Source organism: Syngnathus floridae, chromosome 1 (genome assembly GCF_059516105.1).
Source record: "Syngnathus floridae isolate MCC-2025c chromosome 1, RoL_Sflo_1.0, whole genome shotgun sequence".
Taxonomy (NCBI): Eukaryota; Metazoa; Chordata; class Actinopteri; order Syngnathiformes; family Syngnathidae; genus Syngnathus; species Syngnathus floridae.
In genome coordinates this window covers 11,217,956-11,243,720 of record NC_142413.1, presented here as the reverse complement: position 1 = coordinate 11,243,720, position 25,765 = coordinate 11,217,956, and the positions used below count along the sequence as shown (strand labels likewise).

The 25,765-nt window shown below is 40.4% G+C and overlaps 1 protein-coding gene across 1 annotated transcript; it reads left to right on the top strand.

The window, feature by feature from the left end:
- The first annotated feature begins 784 nt into the window (after positions 1-784).
- Positions 785-9,790, top strand: hspa9 (heat shock protein family A (Hsp70) member 9). The gene is made up of 16 exons (XM_088368616.1): positions 785-1,087; positions 2,016-2,074; positions 2,338-2,425; positions 3,188-3,369; positions 3,441-3,565; positions 3,662-3,735; positions 4,107-4,213; positions 4,726-4,888; positions 4,970-5,062; positions 5,733-5,942; positions 6,028-6,255; positions 6,357-6,579; positions 6,932-7,026; positions 7,189-7,281; positions 7,830-7,970; positions 8,790-9,790. Exons 1-16 carry the CDS (start codon positions 1,007-1,009, stop codon positions 8,880-8,882), a joined length of 2,055 nt encoding a protein of 684 aa, XP_088224742.1. The 5' UTR covers positions 785-1,006; the 3' UTR covers positions 8,883-9,790.
- Positions 9,791-25,765: the final 15,975 nt, after the last annotated feature.

Below are 25,765 nucleotides of genomic sequence, written 5' to 3'. Positions count from 1 at the left end.
GGAAACGGAAAACATTTTTTTTTTTTAAACATTTATTATTTAACATTTATATAACATTAAAACATTATTCAAACACATTATATATAATAACACCCCTTTGCACATATCAGCAACTACAGACAAACAAAAACAAAATAAAGCATACACGATACCAGGAAACACACGCGCACACATATTCACGCACACGCACGCACAGACACGCACACATATTCATTACAGCGCGACTCCATCAAATCTACAAATCATATTGACATAGTATATTGTTAACAGTGTTATACTACGTTCATAAAACTGGCGCCTGAAAAGCGACCTTATTCAACTTGGATTTTTACCATTGCTATCTGATCACAAAGAAATTATAACAAATGATACATTGTATTAATCCATCTCACTCGTTTTTGAACATGATATTGAATTTCCTGTGAATGATCAATGACTCTGGAAAAAAAAGTATAAAAGTATAATTATTGATGTAATACCAGGGAAAATTTCCCAATACCAAATTACTGATGTACTACACGTGAAACTGTCGACGGCACCGTTACATCATGACCTTCACATGCAAACAAACATAGTTGCCCGATACTAATCGCGATTATAAAGTCCTCCAAAAATATAACAAATGTTGTTTTTATAAAATTATAGTATTAATAAAATATTCTAAATGTATGTATCGTTCATCGTCAATTAAATTATTTTTTTTCTTAAAAGGTATGGTATTTCTTAATTGCACAATATATTCAGGCATTAAATCTTGATCCTGTTTAGGGGTCCTTCAGGCTTGCATGGTGTAACATGTGTTGGATAATTCCAGAAGGTGCGTCGCAGTTCTAAGGCCTTTCTACTGACTCCCTGCCGGTAGCTTGACTGCATATAGGAACTAGCATTGATCAGGACGTGACGCTTGAGAATCTCCAAGGCAGCGTTTATTAAAATATTCGCCAATATTATCTACTGTCAAACGGTTTAAGTCGTTTTATTTCAGTTGGTTAGCCGAGCTGTCAAAATGTTGAGCATCGCCAGAAGCGTTTCAAGGACTCTGCCGACAAGAAACTGCGCACGAAATGTGTCGTCTTTGCTAACAAAAGTAAGTTGCTCATACACTTAAACGACATTATTAGACATCCTCTTCTCCGTTAATTGCGGCTTTTGCAGGGCCACTGCGAGGTTTAATATGTTAGCAGCTAGCTTGGGGCTAGCTTTTACTTGTGACTTTTTAAACTTCATTTCTCGAATGGTTGTTAGGTGAAATGCAGTATATTGCAGTCTTTGTGACTCTCATTAATTTGTAGCATTGGTTTGTTAATTCTTGCTTGTTTTGAGTAAACGCATTTCTCAAATGTTAGCCTGAGTAAGACATTTCGGCGATTGCGTAGTTTGATCATGTAACCTTCAATCGTCGAAAATGTCTTATGTTATATTGTTTGACGCTTGCAGTCTTTAGCAGATACATTTAGCCCATTCAACTTGTCTGTCTGCCTTTGGCGGATGTGTGACTGGTTGACCTTCAAATTGATGCCCTCCTGCTGCAATTTTGTTTCAAAGCTCACTAATGAGGAGTTTCTCAAGCATTGTGGGTCCAGAAACATTTATCAGGGAGAAATTTCCCAAGACGGATGGTACTGATGCCAACATACCTACCTGTATATTTATTATGTGTTGAATAAGAAGGAACAACCAAATTCAATTGAAATAAAATCAGCGTTACAGTACATGAGGTGCACTGCTTCCCCTAACAAAGCTGTGAACAGAGAGCACATAAAAGACTTGATCACTGTATTTATCATCTGTTCTCACCACTCCAGGAATTTGTTTTTATATTAAAATAAGCGATTAGTAGGTTTGATTCCATCCTAGAAGCAGACAACATAAGTGGAATTGTTTACTCAATTGACCTGAATTATGTGCTTCCCAGCAGCTGTAATGGAATGAAAAATGTCCATATTTTAGTATTTTCTTGGTCCAAACCCTTGGCTTTTTAACCTACTATAGTACATTGTGATATCACCCCACAGGCTCATTGGAGCGGCTTCCAATCTGATGCGCTCAGAACCCTGTCCAGAAGAGACTATGCGTAAGTGTATTTAAATTGTTTATAATGACTCTGGACATAAATGTCATTACAAATTTAATCAATAAGTATGATGTATACATAAATAGAACTGTTTCAAAAAGATATTGATAGTCTTTGTTGCCTTCATTTGACAATTGTTGGATTGTTTTAATTTGTATTCTGCATAAGAGGTAAAGGTAAATGTTAGATATAGCGATAAGTTGGAGGAAAATATATTTTCATTGCAAAAAAAAAGTGTCTTATGGTCAAATGTTGTCTTGCAGGTCAGAAGCCATCAAGGGGGCAGTCATTGGAATTGACCTGGGCACCACCAACTCGTGTGTTGCAGTCATGGAGGGTAAACAAGCAAAGGTGATGCCAAATATGTCGATTCCGTTGTTATATGGATGTGTAATCCAGTTTGTGGAATGTACTTTAGCGCAATTATTTTCAACATTGTAGGTTGCCAAAATGTTTCTGTTTGATCATGCTGTATAATCACGGGTCATCAACTCTGGTCCTCAAGAGCGCCGATCCACAGTGGCGTCAATGTATCGATCGTCCAAAACACCCGATTCAAACAATGCGCTCATCATCAGGCTCCGTAACAAGCATGATGACGGTCCTGATCATTTCAATCAGGGGTGTTGTAGGAGGGACACACCTAAAACACTGTGGGATAGGCATCCCGAAGGACTGGAGTTGGTGGACCCCTGCAGTACATCTTAAACAACTAAGTTTCCTGTAATTCTATACAAACGATTAACTAACCTTTTGTAACTATTATTCATTTTCATGAGGTTACAGGTGATCAATCTTAATAATTTACCTTTTAGGGGCAAAACATTGCAAGTGACCGCTTATGACTTTCTTTTTCGGTCCTGTAACGTGACGTTCGTTGCAGGCTAGCAAACTTGTTGTTCATTGTAGATCTGCTTCCAATAAAAAGTGCCTTGAGATAACTTAATACGACTCATCAGCGTTGCTTTCCCAAAGCTTGCTGAAGAAACTGAGCATTTAAATCAGGGGGGTAGTACAAATACACCTAAAATAGGCTGGATAAGGGCTTTTGAGGGCAGGACTTGGGCATCTAGGATGTACATGAAACCTATTGGGTATGTTATTTCTTCACAGGTGTTGGAGAATGCGGAGGGAGCCAGGACAACTCCTTCAGTCATTGCATTTACCGCCGAGGGGGAGCGCCTCGTCGGCATGCCTGCTAAACGGCAGGCTGTCACCAATCCTCAGAATACGTTGTACGCCACAAAGAGACTGATTGGCCGCCGCTTTGATGACCCTGAAGTCCAGAAGGACATGTAAGGATGCGCTAATGTGGGATGATCAAAAAATCTTTTAGCTAATGTAATTGTGGTTTATCCATCAACAGGAAAAATGTCTCCTACAAGATTGTGCGTGCTTCTAATGGTGATGCTTGGGTGGAGGCTCATGGAAAAATGTACTCCCCCAGTCAGGCTGGGGCCTTCGTTCTGATGAAGATGAAGGAGACGGCAGGTAATGTGACTCTTTTTCCCCTCGGGTTTGTTGTACACAAACAGTCAACAGACACATTTTGATCTGGTGCTGTTTTGTTGATTTGCTGTGTTGCAGAGAACTACCTGGGAACTAAAGTGAAGAATGCTGTGATCACAGTACCGGCTTACTTCAATGACTCTCAAAGACAGGTAAAGCTAACACATTTAGATTGTTACTGTTGCACATAAGCGTAAAATTGGACTGTCGTTCCCTCGCTAAATATTTTTTTATTTTCTTCATTCCGAGTTACTACTTTTTTTGTAATCTACTGATACCAAGGCCTGATCCCATACATGCATGCATTTATAACAAGAGTGCATACTCATCTCGATTGTCCTAATTTTATTTATATCAATAAAGACCCCCGACTACTTTTCAGTGTCTTTTCACATTTGACATTCTCATCCCTGCGAGTTCTCCGCTGTAAAATCTGAGAAATAAATGATTGGACGATTAGAATTATTTCATCCTTGTCCCCCCCCCACGATTGCCACTAATTGCTGTGTTAATGTGCATTCAGGCTACCAAGGATGCTGGCCAAATTGCTGGTTTGAACGTTCTGCGTGTCATCAATGAGCCCACAGCGGCCGCACTGGCCTACGGCTTGGACAAAACCCAGGACAAGATGTGAGTTGTAGTGTGTCACTTGTGAAAGTCAATCAAAAATGAAACTGTTCAGTAGTATGGACTGGGTTAATAAGCATATTCTAACTCGGTAATTGGCCAAAAAGAAAGAACACATTTGAATTGTCATCATTTAACCATATCATGCGTGACCTTAAATACTGAACAAATTTGACTTAACATACCACTCTTCTCCTCAGTGAACGTGTCACATATCCCACCGCCCAACAAAGTGGTGCCGCACAACAGCGGTCCACAGCCTTTTTACTAGTCATCACATAAATCACGAAAAATCCATAGATACGCCGCACTGGACGATAAGCTGCAGAGTTAAAAACTTGAGCAAAAAGTAGTAGCTTATTGTCCAGAAATTTCGATATATTGTAAAGAAAGATTTTGATGGAGGTTACTTCCTTTTAAGTTGGAATGGGATAATTTGGCCCCTAATTTGTTTTGAGTGGTACGATGCCTTCTTGTGCTCTAATCTCCGTAAAACTCGCTTGTCTGTTTTCCAGTATTGCTGTATATGATCTTGGAGGAGGTACGTTTGATATCTCCATCTTGGAGATTCAGAAGGGAGTCTTTGAGGTGAAGTCTACCAACGGCGATACCATCCTTGGAGGAGAGGACTTTGACCTGCCCCTACTCAAACACATTGTCAAGGAATTCAAGAGAGAGGTAATAAATGGGAGACCATCTCTGTAGTTGCCTCATGGGTGGGAATTCTCTGTTCATTTACATATTGTTTTGCCACCTCAGTCTGGTGTGGATCTGACAAAAGACAACATGGCCCTCCAGAGAGTCAGAGAGGCTGCCGAGAAGGCCAAATGTGAGCTGTCGTCTTCACTGCAGGTACATATGCGTGTCAGCTGAGTGATTGACTGCTGTCCAAGCAGGGTTTTCACAGCGTCTTAAAATGTTTGATGATTCGAAATCCGAACTTTACTCTCAGTTGTCTTTGAATATCCATGATTTTACCTTCCAAGTCTTAAATTGAATTTAGTTTTCTATTGTCAAGCAACCCTAACCCTAATTCCAGAAGGAAGTATTGCTTTTAACCAGATCAGTCGGTGACAAGACAAGAGGATAGATTAAAAAGCAGTGTGAAGGTGAATGAAATGAGCTGCAAAATATCAAATGAGAAGTTTTAATGCAAGCTTTGCTGTCGTAATTTTTTTTTTGAGCATTCTCAAAGTCATATACAAGCTGCTGTAGAAGACGTGCATTGAAAAAGGGCTGGCATGGAGACTGATTAGCACATCCATTTCACACTTTTGAGGTCGTGGGTTCAAATAATAGGGCGTGGCTTTCTTGTGTGGACTTTACATGTTCACATTATGACTGTGTGGATTTTCCCCAGCCCCCCTTCCCACACACACATTCCTAAAACATGCATGCTGTTTTAACTAAATGGTCTGTAAGTGTGTCTGGTTTGTCTTAATGTGCTCTGCGATTGGCTGGTGACTGGTCCAGCGTATGTACCCATCTCTTGCTGCTCAGTAATGTGATTGTTTTCTTGTAGACTGACATCAATCTACCCTACTTAACCATGGATGCATCCGGCCCCAAACATCTCAATATGAAGGTGACTCGTGCTCAGTTTGAAGGCCTCGTAGCCGATTTGATCCGTCGCACAGTCGCTCCCTGTCAGAAGGCCTTGCAAGATGCAGAGGTCTCCAAGGGTGACATTGGAGAGGTGCTACTGGTTGGAGGCATGTCACGCATGCCCAAGGTATACAGCAATTTGTTTTCTGGACATAAAGATGTCTGATCAATAGCTGTGCACATAAATGTAATGCACATTCGCCCCCTTTTAGGTACAACAGACTGTTCAAGACCTGTTTGGCCGCGCACCCAGCAAGTCTGTCAACCCAGATGAGGCTGTTGCCATAGGAGCAGCCATTCAGGGCGGCGTTCTCGCAGGAGACGTCACCGATGTCCTGCTTTTGGATGTGACGCCACTCTCGCTGGGAATTGAGACTCTGGGTGGGGTTTTCACCAAACTTATTAACAGGAACACAACCATTCCCACCAAGAAGAGCCAGGTACAGACATGTGGAAGGACTCCAAGTACACATTATGATCTTACTCTGTTAATCTTGCAAAAATATCGCTGTAATGCTGCTTTCTTCCTGCTCTCGCTCAGGTTTTCTCCACAGCAGCAGATGGCCAAACTCAAGTAGAGATCAAAGTCTGTCAGGGTGAGAGAGAGATGGCAGCAGACAACAAGGTCCTGGGACAGTTTACCTTGGTGGGGCTCCCCCCTGCCCCTCGTGGTGTTCCCCAAATTGAGGTTACCTTTGACATCGACGCCAATGGCATTGTCCATGTGTCCGCCAAGGACAAAGGGACAGGCCGGGAACAGCAGAGTGAGTTTTTTTTACCCTCATTGCAAGTGAAGTCAGTTCAATCTATACCACACCACAGTGTACACAATCACTTCAAGATGTTTCACACCAAATCTTTGCCACTATTTCCACAAATGTTCAAACTCGGGCAGAATTCAAATTGAATGTTTACGTGCTTCTATTAAGTTGTTGTAAACTGGGTTTAACAGTGAACCATTTGAAATTGAAATGGTTATGAGATGCTCGTGTTCCTCCTCTTGCTGCTGCTGCTACTATTGCTTCTGTAGAGATGGGCAATTTTAATCATAGATGGGGCTACGTGTTTGATTATTTTTTTTTGTTAAATCTGTGTTGCTTCTTCATTTGCCCGCAGTTGTTATCCAGTCATCAGGAGGTCTCAGTAAAGATGACATTGAGAACATGGTGAGAAACGCTGAGAAGTATGCTGAGGAGGACAGGCGGAGAAAGGTGAGGGCCTGATGTTGAAGATGGAGATACCTGAGGGATGTATTTAGCTTGTTACGTCACTACTTTCTCACATTCATCCAAGAATTTGCAATGTAGCGTTTTAATTTCTGATTGAATCGTATTTGACTGTTCTTTCTGACCCTATGCCATTGTGTCAACCAGGAGCGTGTGGAGGCTGTAAATATGGCGGAAGGCATTGTTCATGATACAGAATCAAAGATGGAGGAATTCAAGGACCAGCTTCCTGCTGATGAGGTAAATTACGTTTTTAGTTAGTGTGACTTGCAAATATATATATTTTGTAAACATAGCTCACAACCTCCATCATTTATAATCTGTGAATAATTTTCTCTGTCATCAGGAAACTAGAATGAAAAGAAATTGTTTTCTTCTGGTGCAATTGGACAGGGTGGCAAATGATACTCTCGTGCACAGGCTCATGCTTGAGCATTCAATTTGACACATAGCAAAAAATGAAGTCATACATGAATGAATACAATTATCACAACATAAAATATAATAACGCATGCTTAAAGGTCTCACAAAAGCAGTTCAATGCTGCCATCTACTGGCCTTTTTTCCTGTACTACTTTTTAATTGTGTCCATAATTCAAAGTTATTTGTATACTAAACTACCCAGAATAAGATACAAAAGTGAACAAGGTAAAGTAAAAGTGGTGTTGTAATACAAAAGAAGAGGAACATATTCGGGGACATGGAAGTGTGTAGTATGTACAGGGACACAGTCTGGCCGTTGGGGAATAAACTTGAAGTACAACTTCTGTAATTCTTCCTTCTCGCAGTGCACCAAGCTGAAGGAGGAGATCACCAAGGTACGAGATCTTCTCACCAACAAGGACTCAGAAACGGGGGAGAACATCAAGCAGGCGGCCAGCAACCTACAACAGGCGTCACTCAAGCTCTTCGAAATGGCCTACAAGAAGGTGTGTACATTGATGTCGTAAATAATCATTGCAAATTAATTTCATAAGATTTCCCTTAAGACCAAAGAGCTTTCAACTAAGCTTGTACAATAACTCGCACACTAAAGTGAAAAGTATTATCATGCCTAGTACACATATGCATAATTTGTATTTATTCATTCCTGGTACTCATGATGTTGACATCCAAAGGGATGTTCGCTTCATTCAGTCCATAATCCAACCAGCTAAATCAAGATACCCCCGCACCAGGGCTAATACCAATTGTTGGGAGCCCAGGAGGCAGATAGCCAAGTTGTGGAGCCAACTTTCATTTGCAGTAAAAAGGAAAATCTTTGCCAAAAAATAATACAAAGTCCAACACGTGGTTTAAATGTCTCAAGTGTGTTTATTAAATAGCTTCTGTTTTTAACATGTTCAAGATTTTTTTTTTTCTTTTTATTGTTGAAAATTCTTTGTTTTAGGATTCTAGTAAGTATGGGGAGTTGTCTTTAAAAGTTCAATAAAAATGTAAATGGATCCCTAATGCTTTCAACAATAGAGTTGGACAAAATTTCAGTATAACTAACGTTTTAATTTTTCACCTGGCTTTGTTTTAATTTCAAAGACTGTAGTGCAGCAGTCATCAGCGCTCTTTCTGTTGTTTGTCAAATAGTACTCGTACCAAATTTTATAGAAAACCACTTGCATTTAGCAGATGCTAATAGCGTGTTATAACCGGCCAACCGTACGAGTAAACGTTCTGTAAATTAATCGTTACAGCCAGATTTTAACACATGATTTTGTGTGCGTTTTTGTGCACTTTGGCTCTTTTTCCTACAGATGGCGTCAGAGCGCGACAGCAACAGCAGCGGCGACGGCAGCAGCAGCAGCAGCAGCAGCTCAGAGGGTGAGAAGAAAGAGGGCCAGCAGTAGACTTTTGACAATTCCACTGTGTGTTTGTTGTCATATAATTTGACAACAGGACTGTTGGGGAGGGGAAGGAATTGCAGCACCGTTGTGGATGTGTGAATGCTGTGACACATGATTATGTATGGATGGATGGATGCATGTATATGTGTGGGTTAATATCCGAGATCAGTCGTATGCAGCTGTTCAACTGAAATTTGGCCAGGTGGATCACTACTGCATTGCTGTCTTTTGTAGTAAAATAAAAAAATAATCAGTCCTGGGACTGATTGAACTAAGTGTGACTTGTAACTCGTAAGACAAAGACAAAGCTGAGCTTCAAGTTGCGGTCCCTTCTTGATATGTGGTTATGGATCCTACTGCATTTGTCCAGCAGAGGAAAACGTGTATCTGCATCTTAAGAGATCCCTATCCATCTAGTTCATAATTAGTGGTTGTACTCTTTAGCTGAAGGCAAAAGAATGATGAGGTGCACCCGGAACTAAGTGCCAGCATATAGCAGGGCCCCTGGAATGTAAACAAGGAAGCAACCATTCACACCAATGGACAAGACTGTTCAGCTTTATTTAATGGAGCACTTGAACTGCAGCGGTTATAAAAGCCTACAGTTAACAATATGAAGCTTTAGAAAAGAGTTGATTTGAGTTAGGACTTCATGTGAGAGGTATTCCCGCAAGCAGATTATGTGAGAACTCAAGGTCAACCTCAAGATCAAGGGGAAAGTCTGAATTGTCCATCGCATAGAGCCAATCCAACCTAACAAGTATGCTTTTGAATCCTGTGATATTTGTTGCGTCAAATAAGTTGTTTCCTCATGGGTTAAATGTATGTTTTTCAATTTGTTTATTTTGTATTTGTTTCTCTCATTTGATAAATGGTTGAATATTAGTAAAATAAAATACACATACATTTAATGTTTTATTTGAATGATGATTTCTGATTATTACTACATTTTTAGATTGGTAAACTATTTATGTAAAATTTACATTTGTAGTTTATTTCATTCAATGAATAGATTAAATTCGTTAATTCAATTATATAGCTTAACACTTAAAATAACAGTTAATTACAATGTCAAACTAGAATTGCTCCAGTTCATCTAAATTATTTCCCAAAATAATGCGAACATTATATTAATAAACCTTAGACTTATTTTTTTTAATTCGATGGTTTTTATTACTGGATGTCAACAAACCTAATAAACGCTGAAATATTGTGTTATTAAAATACACTATTTTTAAACCTCATTTTCAAATGACCTCGCCCATTTACATTCAAAACATCTATTGTAGCCCTTGAGCACTACATTTGTTTTCCCCACTTTCTTGGAACAGATGCCTTAATGCTCCCAAATGTGAATCAGCTGCTTCTGCAGAGGAAGTCTTTCTCTTGGGAGATTGCTAATCGAATGTTAATGTTTTTGTAAAAAAAAATTTTGGTCAACAAATTGACAACACAGACGTAAATGAAACTGAGCTATGTTTAATATTAAATGAATCAATTGAATCAATTGTTAAATGTCAGTGATATTAATGAATAAACTCTGAGGTCCAGTCATGGCTCATTTCATTTTAAAATGCTTCTAAACATGTTTCTGTGATGCCAGGACCTATATATAAATCAGGGTTTATCACTGGTCCAAGAGAGCCGTTGTCCTGACTTTTTTAGAGGTTTTCTCTCCTCAGCACACCTGATTTAAAAGATCCTCTCATCCGCAAGCTCCGTAGAAACGTGATAATGTCGATCATTTAAATCCGGTGTACTAAGAAGGGAAAACCTCGAAAACAAGCTATACAGCGGGTTTACTGGACCGAAGTTGCCTACCCCTGACCTAAATGAAAATGTTTTTTCATTTAACATACTGCAATATAAAATGTGGTGGTGTCAATTTATGTTCATCAAAAAGTAATTGAAATTTCTGCATTCAACATTCTCATATTTGCAGGAATTTTCAGATTTTGTTTGAAATATTTTGTTTACCATGGGGATGTTGTTTTTCTGGGACTTCCCCCACCTTTTTTTTTATCTCCAGTTCTTGTAGAAAATGTATATTGAATATTTTGCATTGTTTTTTGATCGTTTTAATTCCCGGAATACATTTACCTGGTCATCAATCTGCAAGGGAGTAGCAAATAGCTTGATGTTTCTTCCAGTTTTTATCGTGTATTGACATATCAGTGTTCAACCAATGTCTTTTTCTTCTGCATGCGTGCATGTGCTTAACGGGAGCGAATTCAGACTGGATAGCACTAATCCGGATCCGTTGTTCTGGACCCAAATGATCACATTTTCTGATTTCGGAGGAAGTCGCCTCTGAACTCAGGTTTAGATTATGAGTACTATGTTGAACCTGTTTGCTGGAATTCCTTATACATTTACTAACCTCCTTACGTACTGACATCACAATTTGGCAAATTCAGAAAGTAAATACAAGATATACTCGGTACTGTGGGCAGGTACTCGGAGAACAAAGTACTTTTAAACAACCAATTAAAAAGTTGATTTTACATATAGTAGGTTATTTTTTAAACTAGTGTCTTGACTGGGTTCATTTTTTCCTTTGCCCACCCCAGTTGAACATGATTAATTTGAGGGAGTTGTTCTCTTAAATGTTAATCTGTTAATGCTTACGAAATTACAAGTGAAGCTGTCGAATGGAAGAGAAGCACGACCATTTATTAAAACGTAAACACGATTCCTCAGTAGATTTAATAGCGTGAGATGACTATTCATGACTTGTCGGCTCTTTTGTAGATAAGTTGCGGTGTTATATGAGGACAATAAGTTCGCAGCAGCATTTGTTCTACCTAATAGTTGACTGGACTGACCATTTGGAAGCACTGAGGTATGAAATGAGCTCGGCAAGCTGCTGGTGTGATCACCTTTTGCTCCAGTCAGACACTCAGGAGGACAGTTCTGACAGAGGTCCTGACGATTGACGGGCACCATCTTAACCTCACGTCTAGTCCACATCCCAGTGAACAAGGCTGCCAAGGAGTTGAAGTTGCGTGAGTGGATGTGAGTGATGGCTGATGTGCTGCTTACTAAACAGTATACCAGACATGCTTTCTGCCAGCATTAAGTTGTCGGGAAGGCTTTTGTTGACATCTCAAGGTCAGACAGAATAAGGGCCCAGCTGGAAGCTGAACGTTGCCCTTTTGTACGAGATTTAATAATGGACCAGCGCTTGTGGCATTGTTGTCATCAACTATTTATTTATTTTATTATTAACATCACAGCGGAAGTGCAGCTTGAACATTTGTGGAGCGTTGTACGTTATTTTCTGGCAAGAGAGAGGAATATTTTTATGCCGATATGCACTAAAACGGCTCCCGTGGAGGGAGGCTGGTATTGGATAGGGTCCAACCATTTACTGTACACTCACGAGTGGGAATTCAACCCATGCTTCCTGCACCAAACGTAAGACGGGCACCATGGCATTCTCAGTGACTATTATGAATGACCACCTCGCATAATGGACAATGCAATACAAGAATGGCGCGGTGTGTGAGTGTAGTCTAAATTCCCTCATATACATTTGATTTTCCAGCAAACTGATGGTTTCTACCTCTGCATACGTGCCACCCCTCTATAATTTTTCAAGGTAATCTGCTCTTTATTTCGTACCTTCAAATAACTTCTGTTATTACCTTCTGGGCTATAAAAGTTAAACTGACCTGGCTTGCTGCAAATGAGATCCCATTTCAGTTATTTAGGAAAAATAACAAAACAAGGTAGTATACTTGGTCGTCACAATTATACTACATATATGCAGAATGGGCTACTTGCTTTGTGCTTATATAGGAGAGTTCTGACTCGGTATACTGTACAATCACCTGCTGGATGATACTGCCACTCACATTGGCAGCATCATTATAACATGTCCCAGGGATAATTGTGTGCTGGCTGTATATATGAGTTTGTGGTGATTGACAGCTGCAGTCTGTTTCTCCACTCACCTCTCCTTTGACTTTTTGTACAAAGGAACTGTCAGAGTTTAATGACAGGCACACTCTCAAGGCATGCATTCACAGCAAATATTTTGGTCTCAAAAAGCTTTGCCAGCAATTAGACTTCAATAGCCAACTTGTCCATTACGGTGTTATTAAATTCTACTGTCAATATCCTGTTTTGTTTTGCAGTGGAACGGCCAGCTAGGTCTTTATCACTTGATGCACATTTATTTCAAGTAACATTTAGGAGCTAGGAGGCTATTAGTATAACATGTCTTGTTTATAAAAAAAATATTTTCAAATTATTTCCATCCGTCCGTCCAGCCATCCATACAGTAGAGCTTGTCCCCACGGGGTCGCAGGCAAATTCTTTTCAAATGACCATAATTGTGTGACACAATAATTTGGTTCTATTGTTCTGACTTTATGTAGATTCTACAATGATAGAGCAACAAAGAAGTTTCTGCCACATTTTTCTTTTTTGTTTTACAGTCTCCATTGTCTCTCATTTTTGCAAAATGTTGCGTCAATCTCCTTTCATAGCATCCAAGCTCATTCATCCCCGAGAGATGGGAATAGGGGGAGAGTGATCTATTTATGTTGCTGATGTGCATCTTTGATCTGTCATGTTGGAAACTTTGATCTGTCATTTCATTATGTAGACGAGGAACTTCCCCATGTATTTTGAGCGCAGTTGTTCTCATGTCCTAAACTCGTCTCTCGAAAGCCTCGAGGCAAACTCCAACCTGATTTCTGGTCAGGACTCTCATGCTCTGTATCAAAGCTCATGTTTTCAACTTTGTTATATATTTCTTGTCAATCAAATGTTCAAATCAAACATAGTACTTTGCTTTTCTAGAGTTCTGTCTCTGTCTCTCTCTTTTTGTCTCTCTCTTCTGTCTCTCTCTCCCTCTCTTTTGCATCACACAGTCATTTGTCCCTAATGATGATGATGATGAATACAACAGTTTAATTCATATTGCAACATTGTCTCACTTGGATGGACTACTCCATCCATCCATCCGTCCGTCCGTCCGTCCGTCCGTCCGTCCGTCCGTCCGTCCGTCCGTCCATCCATCCATCCATCCATCCATCCATCCATCCATCCATCCATCCATCCATCCATATGTCAGTGTCCCGGATTTTTTATTTTTTTCCCCGGGACAGACCATGAAAATCTGGGCCAATCAGGAAAATCCGGGAAAGGTGACAACACTAGCCTTAGCTGTCTGAACGCCTTTTACGCTATGAACAAGTTCTGAGGTATTCTGATTCTGACCTTTAAATGGTTTCAAAATTCAGGACAGGCACGTATGGTGACACATCTGTTCACCTTTTACGGCCCCCGTGTTTATGACAGGGAACATTAAGCCTGAGAGAAAGTCCTTGTTTTTAAAATTACACTTAAGATCCACATTTTTAATCTGTTTTACATAATATTAGGTTTTAAGTTTTTAAAAGCTTTTTACAAATATTTTTTTTTATTTACTTCTATTGTGGTAGAAGTAAGAAGCACATCTTTCTTTATTCTGTGACTGACACAATTGAGACAAGACTATTTATCCATCCATTTTCTGAACCGGTTAATCCAGGGGTCTCAAAGTCCAGTCCTCGGGGGCTGCATTCCTACATGTTTTCCAAGTTTCCCTCGTTAAACACCTGATTCAATTACCAGGCTGCTGCAGAGCGTGAGGATGAACTGATCATTTGAATTAGGTGTGTTTAACAAGGGAAACTTGGAAAACCTGTAGGAATGCGGCCCCCGAGGACTGGACTTTGAGACCCCTGGCTTAATCCTTACAAGGGTTGCGGGTGTACTTAACCCTATCTCACCCTGAACTGATTGTCAACAGTCACAATCACACCTACGTACAATTTGGAGTGGTCAGTCGGCCTACCATGCATGTCTTTGGAATGTGGGAGGAAACTGGAGTACCTGGAGGAAACCCATGCAGGCACGGGGAGAACATGCAACAGATTGATTGATTGATTGACCGGTTGGTTGATTTATTACATTTTAGCAATAGTAATCTATTTTCTTGTAGTTCCTCTGCTACTGGAGCTATGGTGGGCCCTGTCTGAGGTCCTGCCTGGGTCACTATTTGCCGTGCGTGCAGGCACCTGCTGCACTGCTGTATTGGGGGCTCAACCATATTAGAGTCTTGTTAACCGCATCACACGGTGCTGACCATTTTGCCCCTCTCTTACAATGTTTGCTACTCATGCATGCACATGGCAAAGAAATTGTTGCCCAAATGACACAAAATCAGAGGTGTGAAGTAACGAAATACTTCATTACCTTAAGTAGATATTTTGGGTAACCATAAGCAGCGCTTGTCATCTGTGGTAATTGGCAGTTGAAGTATACTAAGTTGGGTAGTCAAAAATAGAAACTGCCTCTTGTCTTTTCGCACTGCAGTTTCTACAATATTGTCCATTTAAAATACGACAAAACAAAAGAGGGTCCATGTCCAAACCGCGTTAGACAGAAAGTTGCGTAGAATCGAGGCGTGTAAAATCTAGGCTTAGCTGTATTAGGAATAACTACAACAATTTTTACAACACTTAAAAGCCCCTATCCCCATTGAGGAGCGAGCAATTGTGAGTGTTTTGGAAGGCAGCAAATGTTATGTTCTCGATAGTTTTACAAAGTTGGTTTAAGGTCGCAAATATTCTAAAACGTTCACCAGTAGTTTGGCACATGGTCACATTAAGAGCTGTTTGTAATACATTAATAAAATGAAATAAATGAAGTAAAATCCTAACAAAAAGGTTGATCCTTCCATGCCATTCATCGTCAAGTAAATGTCAATTTCTCTGTGAATAATATACATTTACTATTGCCATTGCCATTGTTTTTGTAAAACGGTATTGATTAAAACTGGAAGACCCCAGCTTTTCTTTGAGTGTTTAGTGTGACTAAACAGCTTCTGTAAGGATTTTATTTCCTTTGTCACAAAGCCGACTGACTATCTTGCAGTGCCATCGGCTCTGGTGTGGTCAATGTGCTGTAAATATTGCTTTGATGAAGACAGATTAACAAAAGAAAGAAACAAAGAACAGTTAGGCACAGTAATCTTTATTACCGACATGAGCTTACTTTGTCAAGAATACAACCATAGCTTTTAGACTCCTTTATGGCCCTGAAAGCATCCTTTGTCTTATCTAACCACCACCTCTGACAACCCATCTCGGATTCATGGATCACTTTTTCATGCATTTATATTTATATATCTGCACAGAAGGGTACCACTGTTGGCGAAAAGAAAAAATACGAAACACACATGACTCGCTTGCGCTTTCCAGTGAAATTAATTAAGGCGGTCCATAGATTGCTGTATCATTCACTAAATGGGTTTTATTCTGGACTAATTGATCCCAGAAAAATTAAACCAGATCAGCTTGGAGGCTACCCTTAGACTTTAAAGTTTCTATTGCATTATGCATGCCAAAGTGTGACTAATGACAATGTTGTGAAACTGTGAAGCTGGTGGCTAATCGGTTTTGCCAGAGTGTCCTGGAAACATAATATGACACTATTTGATTTAATTAGGCAGCAAGTCGTGTAAATAATTTAACATGGCAACCCCCTTGAACTTTTATTTAAGAAGTGTATCGCTTTCTTCCAGACTGAATTCACAAGTTAACACCATGGAAGCGATGCACAGATCACAGAAAGACCATTATTTTTATGGGACCAACAATCAAGGTGACAAAGGGAGAGGCAGTACTTGCAGTGATAAACCCGCAGAGAGTTATATGCTGAGCTTTAACACCGAGTTCCAACCACAATCTTTATTGTTTTGGTCTATTCTTTTTATTTATTCTATGACAGCAGGTCGTTGCTCTGCTCCATAAAACCCATTATAGTTAGTGACTAGCTGATTAACTTTAAACCTACATTTGGGTGTTGGCTCGTGACTTCAAATGAATGATAATGTTGCACAGAAATTGATTAAATTGCTGGTGCAGCTCTTGAAATATGGATGACAACTGAATAAAAAATATGCATATAGATTATTAGGATACTTAGGGAGATATTTATGGCAGCTTGACTTGGGCATCGCCGGTGAAGCAGCATTTGTTTTCAACACATTGCGGAATTGGTGCTCTGAAGGCAGTGTGTGCATGTGTGTCTGCCTGCATGCATGAATGTGTCTCAACTGATGACAAATCATTTTTAATTCCGGAAAACAAGAACTTTATATGAAGTAATCCTGCTTTCCAACATATCACTATTACGGCCCCACAAGTTAAAAAACAGGACGGACATAAAAAACGTATATAACAATTATTGTTGACTTTCATCTTCTGACCTGTGACAGAGTAAGGTCCTGGTAAAGCACAGAGTAACTATAGAGGTTTCCTCCGACCACTAGAGGGCACCGGGCTATTAGTTATGGTGTACGACCTCTCGTTGCGTCACCCTTGCAAGCATTTGTTTTCTTCCTCGGAGCTCAGTTTGCGTTGGTTTGCAAACTTTATCCCTGTGAGTGGTCCCATATTATTTATTGTTAGTCGCTGAGGCTTACACGTTTGTACGTTTGCAGAGCTCCTTCATCTCTGTCATCAAACACTATCTAACATTTAGGACTGCATTTCTTCATGAAAGAGCTTGGAATAACATTGGATGCTGAGTCCCAGGCTGCGCTTTCAGCACTGAATATGTCTCTGAGGCCTTCACCGTGGTTTTGTTGGCAAATCATGGACTCACCCATCAGAACCCATCTTTTCAGGCAGTGGCTCAGGCCCTGACGTTTCAGGGTCCGATGCTTGTTTGAACTCTGGTGGACATTGGAGTATCAGTAGAGGATTGGAACGTGTTCACCCATCGCTGGGATCTCTTCCGCGCTGGTTAACTAAGTTGAAGTCAAAGTCCCAATGATCATCGTCACACACACATCCGAGTGTGGTGAAATTTGTCCTCTGCATTTAACCCATCCCCATGTGATTTTGATCCATTCCCTGGGGGAGAGGGGAGCAGTGAGCAGCAGCGGTGCCGCGCTCGGGAATCATTTGGTGATCTAACCCCCCAATTCCAACCCTTAATGCTGAATGCCAAGCAGGGAGGCAATGGGTCCCATTTTTATAGTCTTTGGTATGACCCGGCCAGGGTTTGAACCCACAACCTTCCAGTCTCAGGGCGGACACTCTACCACTAGGCCACTGAGCTGGTCAAGTGATTCCCAGGCCCCCTTCCAACTGTTCCAGTGTGCCGGACCCGAGCTTGGCGACAGTCTGTTGAAGGCCAATCCCGATGCTGCTTTCGGTCCCCTGCCCGATCTCATTGACGCTATGCGTTCTCAGTCCTTCGCACTGAGCTGTTCTGGTTGTGATAGGACCGTGACGAAGCGTTACCGGCCTTTTCGGCCAGGGTGCGCGGATATGTGAAAACATGCGCTTACTCGGCGATATTTGAGATGTCCACATCACTGACCAAATCATCCATGATGAGCTCATAAAAGGCATTTAATACGCTGACTTGCCCCATGCCACACTGGGGATTCCCGATATCCTGCACAAACCAGTGAATGACGTGATTGCGTTTATCGAAAGCAAAGAGATGACTCGTGATGCCATCCCATCGTCCACCCTGTCAGTGGTGTTATTGTTTTGACTGCAACGGCAGGCCCCACAGCCTTACAATTTGCCCACCCCAGTCCTGCCCGGACTGCAAGAGCTTGTTCAACATCTTTACGGAGGGCTCTCAGGGCTGGAATAGTAGGCCTCATCAAGTATGTCTTGAATGCTAGCAGGAATGCAGGAAGCGTCAACAGCCTCTGCTAGAGGGTATCAGGCTGCTATGGAGGATGAGCCAATCTTCCTGATCTCATCACTTCAACCAAGGACCGAACCGAGGCGATGTGGTGAGGCCCGGTGCTGTGCCTAGGCCTACACATGGCAGCTCCCGCAAACCCGTGGTCCATCAGACTCGGCCACCACATCTTTTCTAAGGGTGCGTGGAGGCGTGCCAAGCTGCAGGACCGCCCCTGTGTGTTCATCTAGGCCTCGATTGACGGGTCAATCAGACTAGGCAGCGGGGCCCTTGGCTCGACTAAGACGGCCATCGTGGTTACTGGCGCACGATTGGACCTTTGGTCTCTGGAGGAGTTCCTGAGCAGTGGATTTTCACGTGATGAACTGTACCGTCAGTCTTGGCTTGTCCGCTACCAACCACTTCCCCATCTCCATTGTGGGGGGCCTTCTTCGCCATGCTCTCGATGGTCCCTAACAGTAGTGTGGCATGGTCGTCCTGCCGCTACATGGTCTACGTATGTGAACAGTTCGGTCCACATCATGTATCTTTCCTTTGAGTCGCTCCGTAACCTCGGTCTCCTGCCTGGTGGATTCCCATCAAATGCCAGCGAAGCGGAATCTGGGGGCAGACCGACTCCTGACTCTCTTGTTGGGGAAGCCGTCCATCCATCCCTCAACACTGTGTGGTCCATTAATGGTGACTGTGAGGGTCAAAATAGTCCCCACGTGTCACAGTGCTCTTGTCCCCTGCGCACAGAGCAGAGTTGCCGTTTCCCTGCAAGCACACAGAATGGCCGGATGAAAGCCTGGCTCCTCGATAGGTATGCCTCATCTATGTTCAACACCTGCCCCCATCGAGTGTTGCCATGTATGGATGGACCCCCAATTGAAATGCACATGGACCCGGACGCCACACCAAAAGGATGCCCTACCACCGCCGCTGTGCAGCTGCACTGGCAGCAAAGGGTCTATGAGGACTTGATACGTGACAAGGCGTTTGATGTCATTGAGCATGTGCCTAATGAAACAAAAACTCGTTCTTGCAGTTGTATGATTTTCAAGTTTTTGTACAGTAATTTCAAAATAAGATATCACAGTTTTAGAATTTAGATCACGCGCATTGGGCCAGTTCTCCGATGCTAAGCTCTGGTGTCACTTTCTCTCTTTCTCTGTTTAGTGCTGGCTCCAATTCTTTGCTGCATTGCACCCCTTCGATTGTTCAGCACATTTGTATGTGTCCTCACAACTTTGTGGAATTCAACTTTTCAGTTTTGTTCTGTATAACAATGCCGTTTAATGCAGCAACAAAACCCACAATGCCGTTGTGAATGAATAGTGAGGTTGAAGAGGCATGATCCAAGCAGAACAGCCCTTCAGAAAACAATAGGCAAATGTGTGGTATGAAGGATTTTTTATTTTTTTTGGAGGGGGGGTATCAAGATATTTAAAGGTCAGCATATAATCAGTTCTGCAGCAAGTTGATTAGATAAGTATACATAATAATGGTGTAAGGTCAACATGGCAATTGTGAAAAAATGCGTCATTCAATGTAAAATAAGACAATGAATTAGCAATAGCTTCTTCCTCCTTTTTTGAACATGTTGATTTGTCTTCTTGGCATAACATGAAAATTATGTGAAAATGTGAAAAAATGATTTTGTGTTTGGTTGATCTCATGTTCAAAAATAAACTTCAACTTCGAATTTGACCGGGAAGAAAGGCAATCGCCCTCAGACCTTCTACTGTGATATAAGTGGCTGTACGAATCTATATTTGATTCGATAAACGACAGTACATATTTCAGAATTAATGAATGAGAATAAATGTGACATCCACCCCAAAGGGATGAGCCTTGCAATCAAGTCCTTGAGAACAAATGCTGAAACCTATTACATATTTATATACATTATTATTTACATCTAGATTATGTGAAAATGTCTTCAATGTTGGTTATCCAGGTAAAATCATGCATTCATATAAATATTTGTCATTTCACACGAAGCAATATGTTTCAACCTGACTACATTGGCTGGGATTTTAAATATTTAGAGCCATTCCAAAATACATCCTGTCAATCCCGGAAATGCAGTTAGAGTGAGCTTGTCATGATTAAGACCTTGAATTCAGAAGTGGTAAATGCTTTACACAATCTGACTTTGTCTATCTTTATGGAGCTCTCTTTTCAACTGTACAGGTAAGAATTGAAATATGAATGTGACTGCACTGTAAAAAGAAGTACGATTATCAAACACAATTTACCTACATTTGATTGATTTTCTTGACTTAAATACACTAAAGGTTAGGTGATATACCGTATTTTCCGGACTATAAGTGGCGTTTTTTGTTCATAGTTTGGGGGGGCGACTTATACTCAGGAGCAATTTATATGTGAAATTATTCACAAATTTTTACTTGATCACTAACACATTACTTACTAGTATAGTTGATCACTTTACATGTTATTTTCACTTTAAACTGCATGAGGGCGCACTATGGCTGTGGAATAATTGTTACCCTAACCCACCACCCATGCACTGATAGTAGTGCCTTCCAAGGCCGGTGGCTTGTCAACTAACAGAAGGAAGATTTGGATTTTGTCCAAAAACTAACTGGTCCAAACTGCAGCCATGAATATTCGGTGTTGTGTTTTTTGCCGCAAGTGCTCAATCCTGAGCTGTTCCCCGGTCACATTTGTGGTCCCGTTTAACTTTCAACACTATTTCTGTTAATTTGGTTATGGCACTGAAGCAAAACATTACTTCAATGACTGTATCCAGCAGTGGTCTTTATTTCAATATCAAAATTCTCTGCCATGTTTCTTAATTCATTATTATTAAATTCAAGGGGAATTTAATGGAGGCCATTGTCCCTGAAAAGTCATTTTGGCAGGCCATGGGCACTAATCTAGTAATGAATGAAGTGTTTCACTATTGCACTCCAATTTTAGAATGATGACAATGCTGCCGGCCCTGAAACGAGTGAATCAATAAAGTGAAGGTACCACAGTTCATGTAAATCCACAACTACAGTCTCATCACGTGAAGCCATGGGCACATCAACAGCTGGCTTAGGCATACACTTGCCATGCTTGAGACCTATTTCATACTTGTGGACCATTTCTTCTAGAAAAGTAGTGATGTCAACGTAAACATTTCCAGCTTTCATGAGCACTTTCTTGAATTCATCAACTTTGGCATGGCCGAACTGTTTGTGAAGTTTCAATAAAGCATTGTGCTTTTGTTCTTCAGTAATATTCTATGTCATGGCTAACACTATGTTCTCATATGTATCACGTGGGGATTCTCTTCTTGATATATTTATACGGTAATGCCCTGAGGATGTAACATCTAACTGTTTTTTAAACATAGTTGCAGTATCTTTCTCCGAATCTAGCACAGCCCCTGCTCTCTTCAGATAAACTTTACTTAGTCGTAAAGTACTGTTTCAGGGTAGCACTTTGTTATTCCTACATTGTCTTGTCATCTTAATATGTCAATTCTTGTCAGGAAGATCTTGTACCCAGTGGTAGTATGTGCTCTAACAAATTCCACACTTTGTTTGTCTTCTGGATTCATCAAGGGAGTTGGTGCCTGAGGTTGGTCCTCGAGCATGTCTACTTTGGGCTTGTGACTGTTCTTTATTGTTTTGTGTGGTAATCGGCGTCTCCACTCAGGTTAATTGCTTTGCTTTTTGGCTCACTCTTATCTCCAAATACCTGTTTGTTTGCTGACTTCATGTCAGCAAAAGTGCAAATTTCACATACAGTTAAGACCAGTTGTTTGTCCTTTGTGTCTGGCAGTATCCAACAGCTTAAACGCCAAAATTGTGTCAGGCAGAATCATATTGAACTTACAAATCTTGTATTTGTGTTCGGTCTGCACCGTATTCCCACATCATAATGGCATCTTTCCTTGATATCTGGTCGAACTCAGAGTATGCTTAATTGGTAGTTTTCCTCTCTCATGAAATCTTTATCGAGCTTCTGAATCAATCTGGTCATTCTGTTATCCTTGTTCAGATCATCTGCTCGTTTTTCCAGGGCGATGTCTCTTGCTCTGCCATCTTTCAACTCCACTTCCAATTCAGTCAATTCTTGTCGGACTTCCCTTCGTCAAAGCCCTGAACTAATCTGTAGTTATTTGAGAACCATCCTCTGCTACCATGTTAATTTCCAGTAATAGAACACGATGTTCAAGATATTGTCATTTATGTGGTCAATGCTACTGGTTCTACATTACAGGGTGCAAGTGAGATTGGAAAGGTGGTGCCTCCCCATGCCTTGTGTCCGCAAACCATTTTCTCTTGTATTTCAAGTACTAAGTTCATTGCGAGTGGTGCGATGTGCTTCGTCAATGAAATGAAAATGAGCATGTGTACAACATCAAGGTGATCTTTTCAAACAACTCCCAGACTAATTATTCTGTGTTCCTCATTCCCGGTCGAGGAGAAGCAGGAATCTTTGGAGGCTCAAAACAGCACTTTTACGTCATCTGGAAAAGCCAGTGAAAATAATGATCTTCTAGTCCACAAATTCACCTATTTGTACTTGTTAGTACAACCGCCAGCAACGCACCAAGCTCCTTCGCTTCTGGGAGTCATTATAATGACCTTTTTGGTCACAAGCTGCCTGCAGAGCCAAGCGCTCTCAGACCCACAGTCGCTTGGATTTGCATCTGCTTGGATAAGTGAGCTGCTGGCTTTGTTCCATGTGTTATGACGAGGACAGTCACACGCAGCCACAAGCTGAATGCACCTGGTTAGCCTGAAGTGTTTTAGGAGAACACACCTAATATCACGATATGGCTGAAACGCACGCACACACATGCACGCAGAATATATACAATTCACAATTGGACATCAACATACGCCAACATAATAATGAGTCTTCGTATCAGCGCTTTCGTTATTTTCTTCAGGGGTAGCTGTTTCCTATCTGGGGAAGGTTGTTTATCTAACACAGTATTAAAATATCTACCAAATCCAAAACCGACATCTGGTTTCAAAAATATACTATCAGGAGGAGCATAAAATATGTAGATGCACATTTCAAATTCATCTTGTAGTTATGCCCAAAACTAAATCATTTTCTTAGGTTTCTCTGCAGGTCTTTCAGTTTTCATGAAACCTGGTGAAGGAGGGCATTTGAGCCAAAGAAAATGTTAAAGTGGTCCATTAAACATATTGACTTTTTTTTTTATCAGCCTTGGCAATGGTATGCTGTTTTCAAAATATCTATCTTGTTTCTGTTTTGAGCAATTTTTGTTGAGTGATTTGAAAATGTCTGTATAAAATTTATTGTAGTATAAATTATGTATAAAAGGTGTATCCAAGAAGCATTAAAATGACAGTTGCCGATATGGTCTTTTTCTCTTTTCTTGTCTGAGGCGGAACAGAAATCACAAGCTGGGCCAGTTACATCAGAGGGATTTATGAAGCTTAAAAGGTTCTCTGTGATTACCTGTCCAGAACAGTAATTTATTTTTCTGTTGCGTTCAAAAGTAATTTTCGTTTCACGTAACGTATCCAGATACAGTTCATTTTATAATACATGATCAATTAAATTGAATATCATGCATGACATACATATATGATGGAATACTGTAGTAGGTATGATTCTAATTTTCATTTACATTTCATCTACTGAATAGTTTCAGAACCACATGGGGGCAGTGCCTTATTGGACAGCAGCCTTTAGTTTGTCGCATACGCCTGAGTGGTGGAGGGGTTTAATTCATGCAAATGAGCATAGCTTTCATGTATCAGCTGTAATGTGCAATCATTAAAATATTTCACCCTCATCCATGGACTAAAGATATAATCCACTAAAACAAATGTAATCCAATCTAATACAATAGAAACAGAACAATATGTTTCAACACATTAGCCATAATATTTTAGTTCAAAAACAGAAAGCACATTTTAATTTGCTTCTCATTAAAGGGACACAAAATCCATGATGGTCCATTTTTCACTTACAAGCTCAGTATTTTTTAGGTTATTTTCTATCTTATCCATTCATTTTGGGGGAATATTTAAATGAGTAATGCCTTCAGAAATGCTCACTTTTAATGGAGAATATGGCCATGTCCCTTCCCTTCATGTCATATATATATATATATATATATATATATTATATATATATATAATATATATATATATTTATATATATACATACAACATGCTTTTTCTCTTGAATATATTGTTCTGATTATTTGTTTCAGATGTACTGTAATTATTTTCTGTCTAAAAATTAAATTTGGTGTTCAAAAAGTCATTTTTCAAACTTGAGTCTTGAAAAAGAGGGGGCCGTCTTATAATCAGGGTCGTCTTATATTCGGGCCAATACGATATATATTTATGTATGTATGTATATATGTTCATGTATTTGTCCTTGGTTTGTGTGGCCTGTACCTTTGATATATATATATGTATATACTATATATATCAAAGTCAAAGTCAGCTTTATTGTCAATTTCTCCATATATATATATATATATATATATATATATATATATATATATATATATATATATATATATATATATATAACCCGATTTTGTAAAGATGTTTAATGTGTTTGGGTTATTTTACAAGAATACTGTTGATTGTTAATGTTACACAAAAGCATTGTGAAATTTCAAGGTAACATTGAGTAGAGTCATCGATGGCGTTTGTCCATCTGCAGATGCCGTACTGCCTTTCGTGATAGCTGTGCGAGTTGCCTGCCTAAACACAGGCCGTTACACATGGGTGTCTTCAAGACATTTGCTTTTTCACATTTAAATCTGATTTTAGCTTGAGAACTTTTACTAAAACATCCCTGCAAAACGCAAAGTCAGCTTGGCTGAAACAACCTCTAATGTGTGAGAAACATGTCCTAACTCTCCCCATGACCCAGTTTGGGCCCTGTCAAGCCTAGTTAAACCCACTGATTGTGTGTGTATGTGTGTGTGTACGCGTGTGTGTGAACGTGCGTGTGCATTTGTCCACTTTCACACCAAATCCCTATAGAACAAATTCCCCAGAAACTTGTGCTTGACGGTGATGATGTGCACAAACACACACGCACACTCACACGCACACGCACACGCACACACACCATAGTCCACTGTCTTTTCCAATTTTCCAATGAATTCCTGCTATCTCCAGAGTGCGGTTTTGTGACTCCCTCATCTGTGT